This window comes from Schistocerca piceifrons, chromosome 6, assembly GCF_021461385.2.
Source record: "Schistocerca piceifrons isolate TAMUIC-IGC-003096 chromosome 6, iqSchPice1.1, whole genome shotgun sequence".
NCBI lineage: Eukaryota > Metazoa > Arthropoda > Insecta > Orthoptera > Acrididae > Schistocerca > Schistocerca piceifrons.
The window spans coordinates 382,618,501-382,635,995 of NC_060143.1; the positions used below are offsets into that span (position 1 = coordinate 382,618,501).

General features: G+C 41.9%; 1 protein-coding gene across 1 annotated transcript in view; it reads right to left on the reverse strand.

Annotated features, from left to right (window-relative positions):
- The window catches only part of LOC124802653 (ATP-binding cassette subfamily G member 4-like), a 404,387-nt gene that overhangs the window by 130,505 nt on the left and 256,387 nt on the right, over positions 1-17,495 (reverse strand). Inside the window, exon 5 of the mRNA XM_047263559.1 lies at positions 10,582-10,705. Within this exon, the coding sequence (XP_047119515.1) occupies positions 10,582-10,705 (124 nt within the window). The remainder of the gene's footprint in view (positions 1-10,581; positions 10,706-17,495) is intronic.

The window sequence follows — 17,495 nt, forward strand, 5'->3', positions numbered from 1 at the left end:
TATAACGTGCTGTGGCAGCAGAAAGCAGGAAAGCAGAGGAAAAATGATCCTGTCGGTGTACAGACGGGTGAACATGTTCCTCTTGAAGACACTCTAGCAGAAAATTGGAGAGCAAGTCGCCTCAATTATCATTCTGCCTTCCTCGTCAAATATTTTGGAGTGCGAACATATTCGCGCTTTTTTGTGTTGAAAGAGAGTAGCAGAGAGACAGTGCCTGTGAAAGAGAGGGGAGACAGTGCCAGAAGGAGGAAAAAAGAAAGGAGAGAGTTGAAATGAAAACTTGAGGTGGGTGGACACCTTACACAGGCTTTGGGGGTTATGGACTCTCCCAGACCGGCGAACTTAAACTTGCAGGTGTAACGGTGGGTGGACCAGAATTTTAATTACGTGGGTGTAGAGGGAAAAGGAAGTTGGTCAGAGGGGGAATGGAGGTGGAGACGGACCGAGAGAAGGAGGAGATAGACAAAGAGAGAGGAGATGAAAGAAAATATGGACAGAGGCTCCATGTCTGTTGCACTTAATCGGTCATTTCAGGTACGGTTAATGCTATTTATGGATGACGCTAGAGTTATCGTCAGATGACGTCCCATGTGTGCTCAATTTTAGAAATTTCTGGTGATCGAGCAGGCCATGTCAAAAGGTCGACACGTTGTAGAGGTGTTATTTTACAACAGTGGTATGTGGGCGAGCGTTATTCTGTTAGAAAATACAACCAGTCGAATCACCAGGCTGACGTACAAATTCGAAATCAAGGTGCGTGTGATAACCACGAAAGAGCTCCTGCTGTCATGCGAAATCGCACCCCAGACCATAACTGCAGCTATTGGTTCAGTGTGTCTTAACACACAAACAGGTTGGTTGCAGGTTCTCAGCTGGGCGCTCCTAACCATCACGCAGCCATCACTGGCACCGAGGCAGAACCACCTTTTATCACTAAACAAAACAGACCTCCACCCTGCCAATGAGCTCTTGCCTGACACCACTGAAGTCGCAAATGGTGGTGGTTACAGGTCAGTGGAATGCACTGCTCAAGCTAGACATGATTCTTGATTCACTTCGTAGGAAGTACCAGAAATTAGTTTTATGTGGTGGCTTCAATATCAGTTTTGTGTATCACTGTGCAAGAAAAAAGATGTCGGTAGATATCCTAAATCCATATGATCTCATGCAGACTGTTTTTCCAACTAGGATGCAGGGAAACAATAGCACAGCCACAGACGATATTTTTATTCATTCTTCATTACTAGATGGGAATTCCGTTGGTAAGAGGCTGAATGCCCTTTCAGACCATGATGCACAAATTTTAACACTAAAAGGCTTTTGTACCCAAACAAATGACACATTGAATTACAAACTACGTAGGAAAGTTAATCCAACAGCAATAACGAGTTTTTTAAATCTTGTCAAGGAACAAGAATGGTAGGATGTTTATAATGCTGATAACAGATGATAAATATAATTCTTTTCTTAACACAATTTTCTCATGTTCTTTGAGAATTGCTTTCCATTAGCGTATTAGCAGTAAAAGGCAGACTGGGTGACTGACTCTTGGGATACAGATTTCATGTAGAACAAAGCGGGAATTATATGAAAATGTTAGAAGTAGTCACAATCAAGCTACAGCAGCCCATTACAAACAGTATTGTAAGGTGCTCAAAAATTCATTATGAATGCAAAGAGTATGTGGTACGCAAATAGAATAGCTAATTCACAGGATAAAACTAAAACCATACAGTCAGTTGTGAAGGAAGTGTCTTCCCAGCAGCACAAGGTCGACGATATAAAGTCAATTCTTAGTAAAACTATTTCTGTTCCTAATAAATCAGATACATGTACAGTATCTAACAATCATTTTCTGAGCATGGCTGGTGAATTAAATAAAAATTTAGTTCTACAGGAAATCATATAACACTCTTGGCAAATGCCTTTCCGAGATCGATGTTTGAAATACTCTTATGTGATACAGACAAGGGGGATATTGAGTCAATAATTAAATCACTGAAGACTAAAGACTCTCATGGATATGATGGAGTGCCTAGCAGAATATTAAAGTACCGTGCTGCACATGTTAGCCGCGTATTTAGCCACATTTGTAATTTTTCCTTTAGAAATGGTCAGATTCCTAAACGATTAAAGTACTCAGTAATAAAGCCGCTTTATAAAAAGGGATAAAGAGATAATGAACACAATTTTAGACGTATTCCTAGGCCACCAGTGTTTGCTAAAGTTATTGAAAAGGCTGTGTATGTAAGGACAATTGATGATTTTATATCCCACGATTTGCTATCAAATGTACAGTTCGGCCTTAGAAATCGTTTAACAGCTGAAAGTGCTACATTACCTTTTCTCTGTGAGGTACTGGATTGGTTAAACAAAAGGTTTCGAACGCTAGGCATATTTTTTGATTGAACTAAGGCGTTTGATTATGTTGATCACAAAATATTGCTCCAGAAGTTGGACTACTATGGAATATGGGGAGTAGCTCACAACTGTTTTCTCTCTTACTTTAACGATAGAATGCAAAGGTCATTATTCACAGTGTCGAGAATGACTGTGATGTGGAGTATGAGTGGGGTACGGTCAAATGGGGGGTGCCCCAGGGATCAGTGTTGGGCCGCTCCTATGCCTTATTTATATAAATGATATGCCCTCTAGTATTCCGGGTAACTCTAAAATATTTGTGTTTGCTGATGACACTAGTTTGGTAGTAAAGGATGTTGTATGCAACACTGGCTCGGTTTCGAATAGTGGAATTTATGACATAAATTCGTGGCTAGTAGAATATAAACTAACGCTAAGGCTCAGTTTTTACAGTTTCTAACACACAATTCAACAAATCTCTACGTTTTAATTTCACAGAATGGGCATACGATTAGTGAAACTTTACAGTTCAAAATTATAGGTGTTGAGATAGATAGTAAATTGTCGTGGAAAGCCCCCACTCAGGAACTTATTCAAAGACTTGATACTGCCATTTTTACTATTCGAGCGGTATCTGAAGTAAGTGATCGTTCTACACGAAAATTAGTCTACTTTGGTTATTTCCATTCGGTTATGTCGTATGGCATTATATTTTGGAGTAACTCTTCCCATTCGAAAAGGATATTTTTGGCTCATAAACGGGCTGTTCGGGCAATAAGTGGTGTAAGTTCGCGAACCTCTTGTCGACCCCTGTTCACTAGTCTGGGTATTTTGACATTGGCCCCTCATTATATATGTTCTTTACTGTCGTTTCTTGTTAACAATATTCCAAAGAACAAGCAGCTTTCACTCAGTTAATACTCGGCAGAAATCCAACCCGCATTTGGATCGAACTTCCGTAACTCTTGTGCAAAAAGGTGTGCAGTATGCTGCTTCATCCATTTTCAATATGCTACCACAAGAATTAAAAAATCTTAGCAGTAGCCCACGCGCTTTCAAACCTAAACTGAAGAGTTTCCTCATGGGTCACTCCTCCTATTCTATTGAGGAGTTCCTTGAAAAATTAAGGTGATTCTTACGTTATACCGTTGACTGCATTTACTTAAACTTGAGGCTTGACTTTTTTTGGGTTCGTAAACATTTTGTTTTTATCTGTTATTACGTTTATGTTGTAATTTCATGTACTGACACGTTCCATGACCTTGGAGATTTCCTCCTCAATTTGGTCCCATGGAACTTGACGTGTAAATAATAATAATAATAATAATAAATGCTACAGGGCATCTGGCTCGGAGCTGTCCTTGAAGTAACCGACTTGTAACAGTGCGTTGTGTCACTGTGGTTGTGCCAGCTGCTGCTCAAATTGCTGCTGCACGTACAGTACAGCGCCCCTGAGCCATACAACGAACGCGATGGTCTTCCTCTCGGTAATGCTCCGTGGCCGATCAGAGCCCGGTCATCTTGCGACAGTACATTCTCTTGACCATCACTGCCAGATTTCATGCACAGTGGCTATACTACTGCGAAAACTTTCTACAATATAGCAGAAGCAACATTCATCTTCTCGTAGCCCTACTACACGTCCTCGTTCAAAATCAGTGAGGTGCGGATAATCGCCTCTTTGTCGCCTTAAAGGCATTCTTGACTAACATCAACTCACCAAGTACAGTCTCAAAGGTAGCTAACTATCACGATAGTTAAAGCGTATATTTCACGCAGACCTAATTTCCATCTTTACAGTGGCGCTACTAGCACCGCTGTCATGCAACTGGCGCGAAATTGGAATAGACATCATCTTTTAGGTGTAGAAACACATCTGCCAACTTTCGGTTATGTTGCACAACTCATTGGTAATGCGATTTTTTACCGTAGGAATAAATAAAAGAAATCCCAGGTTATAACTAACGACTGATGGTCACCAAAATGTCGTCTTTGTCTGTAGAAGGCACCTTCAATATTGCTTGATCGTATTATTAGCGTAAAAAACTACTTGAGGGTTAACATCATCTTTTGGACCGCAGCTCACTAGCCAAGAAGAAAGTCTTGTGTATCCAGTGAGTGGACAGCCAAATGAATAATATTGAGTCACATGTCACATGCCCCGGATGTTCTATCGGATAAGGTCATCAGGACCGTGCCATTCAGAAAATGGAGCAACTGCAGCAAAAGCGCATCTTAAAAAAACGCACCACGTACCAGTTGATAAAGAATCCAGGGTTCCGAGTAAAGTCATGCGTGCCATTTCCTTATCCAGTGTCACGCCCTCGCGAGGCCCATGTACTCCATGACAGGAGCTTCTTGGGCTACTCGCATCAGAACGATGTCTTTGCAAATGTTCGAAGTATAACTGTCGCATGTGGAAACCAAGTGTTCTTTTACTCGGTGTTTACAGAGAAACGTGACCTAATGTTCTGCAGTGAAGAACTGGTATTTCTGTTCCGCGTCTTTTTTTTTTTTTTTATCTGCTTGCAAAAGCACTATCAATGTCAATGTCATTATCTTCTCGCTGATCGTGCTACTCTGAAAGTGACGCTGTAAAACACAATGTTAGACCAAGGATATCGTCATAGATAAACAATTGCATTTCCCGACCCATTACCAATTTTTATGTATTCATTCAAATATTACCAGATATTCTCATAATTAACACAGTCCACAGATTTCTTCACAAATTACCGGCAGCACTAACCGTAATTGCAATTTAATTTGAAAAACTACGTACAGAATATTAATTTCTACGTAGTAAAACATCAAGCTGATCCACAACTATGGTTTGTTAATGATTTACGACTTCTGGAATTTGTAGAATGCAATCAGGAAACGAAAGCTGCTGTTGCGCATTTAATTCGATCAACACTTGTGAAAAAGACCTATCACTGAATGCTGCGGACAAGGTTATGATAACGGAAGTACACTACTGGCCATTAAAATTGCTACACCACGAAGATGATGTGCTACAGACGCGAAATTTAATCGACGGGAAGAAGATGCTGTGAAATGCAAATGATTAGCTTTTCAGAGCGTTCACACGAGGTTGGCGCCGGTGGTGACACTTACTACGTGCTGACATGAGGAAAGTTTCCAACCGATTTCTCATACACAAACAGCAGTTGACCAGCGTTGCCTGGTGAAACGTTGTTGTGATGCCTCATGTAAGGAGGAGAAATGCGTACCATCACGTCTCCGACTTTGATAAAGGTCGGATTGTAGCCTATCGCGATTGCGGTTTATCGTATCGCGACATTGCTGCTCGCGTTGGTCGAGATCCAATGACTGTTAGCAGAATATGGAATCTGTGGGTTCAGGAGGGTAATACGGAACGCCGTGCTGGATCCCAACGGCCTCGTATCACTAGCAGTCGAGATGACAGGCATCTTATCCGCATGGCTATAACGGATCGTGCAGCCACGTCTCGATCCCTGAGTCAACAAATGGGGACGTTTGCAAGACAACAACCATCTGCACGAACAGTTCGACGTTTGCAGCAGCTTGGACTATCAGCTCGGAGACCATGGCTGCGGTTACCCTTGACGCTGCATCACAGACAGGAGCGCTTGCGATGGTGTACTCAGCGACGAACCTGGGTGCGCGAATGGCAAACCGTCAATTTTTCGGATCAATCCAGGTTCTGTTTACAGCATTATGATGGTGGCATCCGTGTTTGGCGTCATCGCGGTGAACGCACATTGGAAGCGTGTATTTGTCATCGCCATACTGGCGTATCACCCGGTGTGACGGTATGGTGTGCCATTGGTTACACGTCTCTGTCACCTCTTGTTCGCATTGACGGCACTTTGAACAGTGGACGGTACATTTCAGATGTGTTACAACCCGTGGCTCTACCCTTCATTCGATTCCTGCGAAACCCTACATTTCAGCAGGATAATGCACGACCGCATGTTGCAGGTCCTGTACGGGCCTTTCTGGATACAGAAAATGTTCGACTGCTGCCCTGGCCAGCACATTCTCCGGATCTCTCACCAATTGAAAACGTCTGGTCAATGGTGGCCGAGAAACTGGCTCGTCACAATACGTCAGTCACTTCTCAGGATGTATGCACCCAAATTGCGTGAAAATGTAATCAAATGTCAGTTCTAGTATAATATATTTGTCCAATGAATACCCGTTTATCATCTGCTTTTCTTTTTGGTGTAGCAGTTTTAATGGCCAGTAGTGTAGTATTATAGTGTCTTACAAAAGAGCTCAGATACTTTTCCTTCGGGGAAATGTTCTTGTAAAGTTTTCTCCATATGCTTGTCATAGCCTGACGTGGAGGACATGCACCTGAGAGTTGCCACGAAGCAGATACTTTTTTCAGAGTTTCAACTTCTTGAGAAGCTGTTCAATAGCAGTGCACAACGACGAGAAATTCTGAAACTGTGTGTTAGAGGACGTTTGTGTCCCATGTCTGATAACCGATGGAGTGTAATTGCAGATCACCTGTATTAGATTTCCATTGCTGCTCAAACTTTCAGTAAGCTATTCAAGATTAATGTATTATATGTCATTATTGACCATCCAATGTTTAACTTAAAAATCTATTATGCAACAGTGAAGATGCTAGAAAGTGACTGACTATCGGGTTATTGAGGCATACATGTTATTTATCATTTAATACTATAATAATGTCACAACACATTTAGATGAAGAAATTAAATATTTGAAAAATGTGATACTTCAAAGTGTCAATACATTACTTTTGAACCACTGGAACTCTTGAAAAAGGCGCCAAGCTTACAATTTGAAGCTTCTTTCCGAATATATGTGCAGCTATGCGCAACTTTTACACTCTTCCAGTGACTGTATCCGAGACAGAAAGGTCATTCAGTATACTGGCTTTTTAAAAAAATTATCTCAGATCAACTATGCATCTCACGAATTTGGGATGCATGGCAACTGTGTATAATTTTTAGCTAGGCAGCTAGACGTCGATCCCGCGATTCGAACTTTTCCTGAAAGAAAGGCACGCAAAGTGTCGTTGACAGTTCTACAGGGAAGATGGTTATAATATGCTCTCCGCTGCACTGCTTTTGGCGGTTTACATGCTATTTATTGATGCGTGCGCACAACAGGGAACGAGTGGGAACAGAATATGTCATATCGCAGCGTTACTGGCAACAATAACAATGTGCAAATCAGTATAATATGTAGCCTTTTGTTTCAAAGTGGAGTGACAGTAAATTAAACCGATTTAAAAAGTAAAATTAAAACATACATTCATTTTACTGTAATTCATTGCTGCGTGGCATCTGAAAGCGAATTGCATTGCCTTGTAGGCCGGGGTTGAGCTGTCATCCAATGCCCTAGCTGTTGTGGTCTTGAGCTCCTGCTAACTCTCTTTACCACTATTTTTCGGACCGATTTATAACTATTCTTTCAGTCTCGTACTCAACGAAGCTGTCATGCGCTAGCATTCTTTCTAGACACATTTAAAATTTGTACCATCATTTATGATTCATTCGATTAGTGTGTTAGTTCTTCCAAAGCAGCAATGTGAACTGGGGATATGGTTAACAACTATTTTATCTTTTATCACATTCCAAGCAGTTTTGATTGTAATAGAACATGATACAAGATGTACCATCATAGCTACTGCTTGATGTGTCTACATCGAGTCCACGTGGAGTGCTGGATAATGTTGAATGCCATATTTGTGGCCTAAGGCTTCTAGCTGGAATTCTATAGTAATTGATGCGTTTTATTTCGTCATGGCTCGTGAGTTGTTACTGGCATTTTAAAGATATCCTGCTAAGTTCTAGTTAACAAGCTTCCATGGGCAACTAGTTTTGGTTGAGCTATCTTTGTTCAAGAGTAACTTGTTTGGAACATCCTTTCATGATGACAGTTGCTCCCTTGAGATCTAGCCCAGTGCCAGATTGTATTGAAAGTTTATTTAATTGTTGAAGTGAATGCCATGTTTATACATTTGCTTAAAGTGAATTTTTTTCTTTAAATTATTCAGAGTGAATCTTTCTTAATTATTAGAATCGTCAATACTTGTAAATTTCCTGTGCCTTTGTGTTTGTACCGAGTAAGCACCAAAGAATGAAAAAAAAACCTGTCATGAAAGGATTTTTTAATAGATATAATTTTTGAAAATATTGTTCCAGCACCTTTCCTCAACGGAGCGGTGATTCCTGACCTTTAAAAACGAAGGAGCCATTTCACTACTAGTGTTATGAAAACGTAGAGGCCATAAAATTGAACGATTTTCTTAGTAAAAATGTTCGGTAATACGTCGGTTTTATTGCTCTGGGATGAAAAATGATGTATATTGTAATGAGAAATGCTGGAAGCACTCCTTTGCCAAATGTAGAACACGATCTTAACGAGGGCACATCAAGCAGCTATGCTACTAATAGTTTTCATTCTATGACATTATTGTAACTAAATTAGATGAGTACCTTCTCTAGGTATGTAATTATTCCTGTCTGCTGTTAATCCATCACCTCCTGCCCCTCTCTCTGCCCACCACATCCTGACCCTCTATCTGCCCATCTCCTTCCATCCATATCCCTCAGCCTGTCTCCTCCCATAACAATCCCTCAGCCCTTTTCCACCAAACCCTCTCCATCTAGCCGTTTCCTCCCATCCCTCTCCCTTAGCCCGCCTCCTCCCTCATCCCACCTTCCCCTATCCCTCCCCCTCCATCCATTTCCTCCCATCCCTCTCCATCAGACCATCTAATAACATCCCTCTCCCTCAGTCTGCGCCGCGAGGGATTAACCGAGCGGTCTAGGGCGCTGCAGTCATGGACTGTGCGGCTGGTCCTGGCGGAGGTTCGAGTCCTCCTTCGGGCATGGGTGTGTGTGTTTGTCCTTAGGATAATTTAGGTTAAGTAGTGTGTAAGCTTAGGGACTGATGACCTTAGCAGCTAAGTCCCATAAGATTTCACACACATAAAAAAAAGCATACCTCCTCAGTCTGCATCTGCCAGTCCGTCTCCCTTGGCCTATGTTCTCCCTCGGCCCATATTCTCCAATCCCTCTCCCTAAGCCCATTTCCGATCATCCTGCTCCCTCAGCATGTATCTGTCTATCCCTCTCCCAGAGGGCATCCTTTCCCTTCCCTCTCCCTCAGCCCATTTACTCGCACAATTCTCTCACAACCCACATCGTCATTTGTCTCCTTCAGCCTGTAGACCATAACATCCGTGAAATGGGCTGGTCTGCCCAGAGTAGCGACATGAACCCAATGGAACAACTTTGTGACGATTTTTAAATACGACTTAGTTTCAGACCCCTGCATTCGATATCAGTACCCTCTCTGGTTTCGGCTCTTGAAGAAGAATGGGCTGTTATTCCTTCACAGGCATTCAGGCGCCTCAATGAAAGTGTCCCAACAGAGTTCGGCACTCCAAGCCGTCATAAAGGTTAAGGACTGACACACCCAATATTAATGTCCACTATAGGTTGCCTGATACTTTTGATCGAACAGTGTATGCTGCTATGATTTGAGGAGCTATGTCATTTTGGCAGCGTTTATTATCGCCTTGACAACTAGCGCACTCAAAAGCTCAGAGTTGTGAAACTCTCACTCTGCTATAGAGGAAAAGCTGTTTTGAACAATAATTTGCCGTAGGTGGCAAACATCTGTAGGACACGACAGAGTCCTTTCTTCTGTTTTTCACAGGCGTTCGTCCATCGCCATACATTTTACATCATTATACAACAAATTTTAGTGTTTAGACTCGGTCAGTCGTCACCTAGAATGATTTAAGACAACTGCAGGAAATTTGAACCTCTTCTGTACATATGGTAAAGGAATGTCAGATTGAAGATATGAGTTGTGTCTGGGTAGCTCAGCTGTAAGGGCATAGTCTGCGAAAGGAAATTATCTACGTTCAACTCCAGGCTTTGCACACTGTTTTAATGTGTCAGAAGTTTCTCTGACTTGTATTATTCTCATCGTATAAACATGAAGCAAAGACTCGTACATGAAATTACTAGAATGAGCTCGTTGTATTCAAACGCAGGAAAATCCTGACTGTGACGTTCATGCCAAGTTTGTAACCTATCTCACCTATACGGCAATTAACCGCGGCTCAGTAGGCATTATAGTATAGGAGTGGTAATTTGTTCTGTTTAAAATACCCGATTTCAAAATCATCAGCTTTTCCTACATTCTCCACTGCAGCGTTGCGCTTTCTCTTCGACGTACCGCGTCAAACTGCTTGAAGATAGAGGCACTGGGCTGGTGGATGGAGCAGATGACGTTGCAACCGTCTCTGGCCAGCATCTTCAGCACACGGAGGCACTGCGAGCATGCCAGCTGGTCCAGGCCCCTGCAACAAATCATGACGGCTTTTTTTGAGTGCATGTGGTATTTCTAGAAAAAAAAGGATTACTCACGAAATCGAAATAACAAATATAGCTGTTTGGGATTTTAAGTCATAAAACCTCGTGTGTAAATGATGAATCATTTTACTCTTCTTCTTCTTCTTCTTCTTCTTCTTCCTCCTCAGCTGTTGCCGGCCGCTGTGGCCGAGCGGGTCTAGACGCATCCGTCCGGAACCGCGCTGCTGCTACCGTCGCAGGTTCGAATCCTGCCTCAGGCATGGATATGTGTGAAGTCCTTAGGTTAGTTAGGTTTAAGTAGTTCTAAGTCTAGGGGACTGATGACCTCAGACGTTAAGTCCCATGGTGCTTAGAGCCTCAGCTGTTACGACGTTTCTCTGTTACATTTTCTTTTTTTGTGTGTCTACTCCACATGGATAATTGCCTAGCGCTCTCCGTCTCTCTCTCTAGTTTTACTGACAACGACGTTAGGATCACGGATTTACTACAAATTTTGTTAACTTTTAATAGTCCTTTAGGACAATATAATGCGTAAGCAGTAAGGCTAACTACTTAGATGATTTCGAGAGAATCGCAGCAGAAGTTTTGCACGTCAGTGATGTACTGGTGCATAGCAAACCAGAGTACGAGCTGGCGGCGGTCATGCGCTAGCATTCTAACTTCGTAATTGGTGGCTCGCTGGATCAAGTCCCACTTTTCTTAAAAATTTATATTGTTTCATTACTTCATAAATATTACATTTGAAGAATAATTAATGAAACGACTTGTGCATTTGCATGAACTGTTATTGATTTCTCAATGTTATTTGGTTGTTTTTTCAATTTTTATTATCTCAATAAATATTATAAATATGACTAGCGACAAGTAAATGACGACGCCAGAAGTTTTCCTGAAAATCTATGCCTGTAGTGACTTTCGAAATCGCGTATATTTCCAGTCCAGTGAGATACAGAGAACTGCTTAGCACCTGGACTCTTAGATATGGAGACGCAGGTCTCGGTGACGTGAGATAGTCTTGTAAAGCCCAAGTTAGACATCAATAAATAAAGGTATAAATAACTTTATTCAATAGTACAGTTAGTTACAATATGATGGAATATCAGAGTAATGTACGATTAATCGTCGGATGTGCTTTCGACATTACAAGTTACAGGCTGATATTTTTCATACTGACACGGGAAACGAAAACATCTACGACATCGGATGAATGAAAATTTCCCGCAGGCACAAGGAACTTTCATAGTTTCTACGGAAGAAACAAAGATCGCTGACATTTTGAAAAATTTCTCTTTCTTACAACAATTTGGATGTAAACCATGCATAAGGCAATATTTTCAGAAGTATCGGTAAGAAAATTTCAATAGCATTTTCACAAGAAGCAGTTCCTCGTTGGTCGTCAATCAGATGTGAATAATGTTGAAGGCGCTTGATACAAATTTTAATTTGGCTATAGAAATAAAAACCACATGCTATTTGGGGTTATAATAAAAATTAGAGAAAAGCCAAATAACAAAGGAAATTCAGGAAACGTTCCTGGAAATACACCTGTCTTTGATCGTATTACCTTTAAAATGTAATATGTATGAAATAATATCACTAGTGTTGAAAAAAATAAACATAAAGAGAGAGTATGAGTGGGAATCGATCCAGCTACTCACTCAGTACGAAGCTTGAACGGTAACTACATGACAGCCGTCAGCTCGCACATAGAGTTGCAACGCCCCTGTACATCACTAACGCGTAAAACTTCTTTTGCGATTTTTTCGAAATCGCTTAAGTAGTGCGCCTTAGTACTTGCACATCACGTTTGCCGTGCACACGACGTTCGCCTACAGAGATCGGCAACCCCTCTAACATTGAAGCATCATGAAATTGCATATATACAAGGCGTTGCCTGTCCCGACTGCATCGATCACAAGGACGACAGATGGCAGGAAAGCGCCACTAAAGGTCCTACGAGCCAAGGAATTATTTTCTCCGCCGTTTTACGTGCGCGGAACTGAATCTGCACGAAATCCTCCGCGTCGCGGCTATTTTGGGCGCTGCAAGCCAACACGTTGTCAGTGCTCTCCACCGAAGCCGAGGGCCAATTCTTGCGAGAGCTCTTAGCAGCCCATCACTCAGAGTCCACTGGAAGACACCGCAGCGGTACCTGCCTGTCGGCCAATTACGCCGAACGTTCAGCCTCGGTCATTATGGATTATCAGTGGCATAGCCTTCAGATACCCCACCTTATTCAATGTGTGTTCCAGGTGTATACCTGTTAGTGTCTGCGAAGGTGTACTATTTTTATAGAGAAGAGATTTTCCTTTGTTATTAAATCTCTTTACTGCGGGCGTAATAAACCCATTTATTTGTTTACCCGTGTCTCACTATTGTTTGTCACGCCTCTCTCGTGGGAAATGTAGGTATGTTGCCCTAATGGACTACTGAAAGTGTACAAAATTTTGAAGCAAATCCGTGATCCGTCATGGCCTCCTCTTGTTAGTGACTTTCTCCTGTTGGTTGCTAGTTCATTATTATTTTGTGTTGTTTATTTTCTTTGATTATTGTAACATTCTTGCTCCATTTATTTCTTTACTCTTTAATTTTTTTAGTTAATATTTTCAACTCACAGTTGATTTTTTTAGTACTATGTTTCTTATTCTCACTGTTAGTTCTTCTGAAAAACCCAATTCCGCAGCTTACATAATGTGTTTATTTTTAGCTGTTATTGTCCTTATCTCTTTGCCGTATTTTACGGATGGCACTTTCTTTCCTCACATTTTTGTTCAGTTTTCTGTATATGCTCGGTACGTGTACCCACAAATACTGCGTAAGGTGTAAGAAACGTGCTGTGTGGACAGCTGAACAATATCCACATTTGGGATCGGCTTGTTGAAAATACGCATACGATTCAAAACATAGCGAACAGTGTTTAAATTTACATACATTCTCGAAGGCTCCGCTGTTTTGGAAGATGTGGTTATCTGCAGTCAGTTGAAAAGAAGAGCTTATGCGTAACTCAATCTTCAGACAGAGCTTGGCTGATTGGCTTGGAGTAAAAAGGACTAAGCTGCAAGGTGATCAGTCCCTTTCAAATAGAGCTTAGGGAAAATAAGTCCCTAGAACCGTTCACAAAATAGCTATAAAGACTCTACATGATGTCAGTGACATATGCGATAGACGCTCTCTTGGTCCACAAATCACTGTCTCATTATTAATACCCCCCCCCCCCCCCCCCCACTCTTGTTCCTCACGTGTACCTATATGCGAATGTACCGTAAGTAATCTAACATACCTTCCCGTTAGCTTTAAGAATTGTTAACGGTGATATGGGTCCATTTTTCAACTACCATGATGTTACAAGTTTTAAAAGACTTGCTGTTTGCAAGTTGCAGTTGCACCATGAAACTAATGGCGTAGAGTCGTTTTACTATTCATTACAATACAGAACCACCAACATTGCGATAAGTACTCGATTATCATGATTACATTCACATCACAACACGGTAATATGGATCGATGTTGCTGCATTTTGTGTGATTTTCCTGATACTAAAGCCTATCAATGCAGTCTATCATGACTGCATGTTGCAGAGGAGGAGTGTGATTAAAGCAATCGATAAGTCTTCGCTGACTGAATTATAGATTGATAAATGAACTCAAACATTATTCTGTCAGACAGAGAGACTGTTACTCACTTGCTGATCTTCTGTCTTTTGACTGTGTAGGCATCTGTTTTCTTCTCCTGCTGGCAATAGGTTCGTTGTATAAACTTTGATAGAATTAATAGGGTGAAGACTGTTACTCACTTGCTGATCTTCTGTCTTTTGACTGTGTAGGCATCTGTTTTCTTCTCCTGCTGGCAATAGGTTCGTTGTATAAACTTTGATAGAATTAATAGGGTGAAGACAGTGGGATGCTACAATGAGTGACAAGCCTTTGATACGTTAATCGGAAAATACATTGTAACCAAAGGACAACAAAAATTGAGGTAGCCCTGTTACTAAAGTTACTATGATACTGTTCCCGCCTACTAACCATTCATCACAACCTCCCAGACTCCCAGCTCCCAGCAACTCCACTTGAAACTCCTGGTCGAGTGTCCTAACAAGTGAAAACTTCTAGTAAATCCACAGAAAGGCGCATCCACCGTCTCTGGCCACACCATTCGACATTTTCGGCGTCCAGATTTTCATCTCACCATCTACAACTAACCTATCCCTCTGACTAACACGGAAAGTTTTTAGGACCAACCCTCGACAGAAAACCAAAATGGGATGCACACCTCCGTACCATTCAGCACAAAACCCGTAACCTATTAAAACTACTAACAGGCTGAATCTGGAGTCTGCATCCTACTACCGTTATCCTCTCCTAAAAATCTCCCGTAAACCCCATTCTAACTTACAACACTGCCTGGATCTCCGTCTTCCTTCAATTCGACAAGTCTTTTGAAACCCTGGAAAGAGATGCACTCCGCATCGCCTTCCGCATTTGCTATCTTCACATGGAGAGACCTACTACACCGAGTGGTAATGTATGAATACTTAACGCGATTTTATCTTAGTTAAAGTAATAGGGAGTTACTGAGGCTCTCTCATTGCGTCGAGGTGTGAACTTCAAGACAGGAGAGGAAAAATGTACCGTGAGGAAATATCTCAGAAGTGAGAGTTAGCTTTTGACAAAAAGTTCTTGGTTAACTTCCCACATCAAACAAAACGTTTCACGGTAATTTACAACCAAGTCCTCGAAACCATACTTACCCAACGAACCCATCAGTACCTTGTACCCAATTTCTCTTTCGTTCCACGTATTCCGTCCATGAACTACTACTTTGCCTTACCTTCTTATTTCTCGTGAACTGAATAAACGAAAATCCGCTGTATTTGCCTTTCTTAATAACCAGAAAGCCATCGATATGATTTGTCATTATGAATTGATCTTTAAGGAACAAAACTATGCACTCCCAGTTAACTATGTCGGTCATACGTGTCACAGTCAACAATACTCACTCCCACAACTTTCACCCCACTGTCGGCGTGCGTCAATGATCCGTCCTGCCCCTCTACTTTACGTCCTGTACTCTGCAGAAGAAACGGTTACAGGACAATACAGACTTGCTAGTAGCAATGAGAGGGGAAAAAATTGGGAAATTTGTGGTAAGTTCCTATGGGACCGAATTGTTGAGGTCATCGTTCCCCTAGGCTTACACACTACTTAATCTAACTTAGACTAACTAACGCTAAGGACAACACACACACACACACACACACACACACACACACACACACACACACACACACACACACACACATACATGCCGCGGGAACTGTGGCAAGGTGCCCTAGACTGCGCGGCTACCCCGCGCATCAATGAGAGGGGAGAAAGCGTAGCTGTATGAAATGTAAACTGTGTGCAATCGTGGTTGAAGTACACCGTGCATGGCAAAGTGGCGCCAAAGCAACTGTGGCGCACATCGGGCCATTTATGACAGGGGTGACCGATGGCTATGAAGATATGAATGTGCGAATAGATGTGCAACTATTGAGCAATTGACCGCCCAGATGAACCGACGGACCACCAACAGTGTCTCCTCAATGGCCTTTCAGTGAAAGTTGCTGCGAATGGATCTCCACAGCAGGTGCATGCTTCATGCACCCATGCTGACTGCTTTTTATCGGCGACGAAGGCTGGAATTTGTGCGCAAATGCCGCAACTGGACGTCCATTGAGTGGTGATATGTGGCCTCTTCAGGTGAACCATGTTTTATTCTCCATCGGACAAACGGCCGTTAGCGTGTATGGCGTGAACCGTCATAAGGCAAAACACCATACAACAATGGTCAGAAGGGTCCAGGCTGCAGGGCATTCCCTGTTTCACGTCGTCGTTCTGGAGGACAGTCAATCAACACAACTATGCATCTATCCTTGGGGGAAATGTCCACCGGTGCATGCAGTTTTTTTTCCTTGGCACGATAGCATCTACTAACAGGACAATGCAACATATCACACAACTCGTAGTCTGTGTGCGTGGTTCGAAGAGCACCAGGATAAATTTTTCTTACTCTTCTGGCCACTAATTCCCCGGACTTAAACCCAATCAAGAATCTGTGGGACCATATAGAATGGGCTGTTGGCGCCACGGATACTCAGCCAAGAGTCAGGAGTCGGCATAGTTCCATGACCTTGTCATTACCTTCCACAAGGCCAATGACACTCTTCTTGCAGCGGTCCGCACTGTAAAAGGTGATATTTTACGCTTTTGGCAAGTGGTCAGTTAATGTGACTAGACAGTGCGGTTGCATAAATTTACATGTCTTTCGTGATCTTTGAGGCCCATGAAAAGTGAGACAGGAACAAAATTGTATTGCTCAAGAGGGAGTGGATGAGATACGACTCTTCAGTGTGGAGGAATCCTTCCGCAGCTGTTCGGTGCATGTTGACTGAAATCAAACTCTTCACTTGTTAACCGTAGTCGTTAAACGAGTCTAAACTGTTGTCCTGTTAACGTTGATCCATTCACAATGTAAAGACGGAATATATCGTCTCGTTTTTACATGTAGTGACAAATAATTTGACAGACACGACATGTAAAACGTAAAATTACACATGTGTTGGAAAATGAAAAGTCGTCGAAATTAGGTAATCACAAGATTTAAATGAAGGTCGTCTACATTACAGCTTACTACAGACAATTTTTTCTGTTATTAAGCACATGGCGGCTGTGAATCCTCACAAAAACAAAATCTGTCATTTATATCTTTTAATCCTGAATGTTAATTCCATTCTTGAAC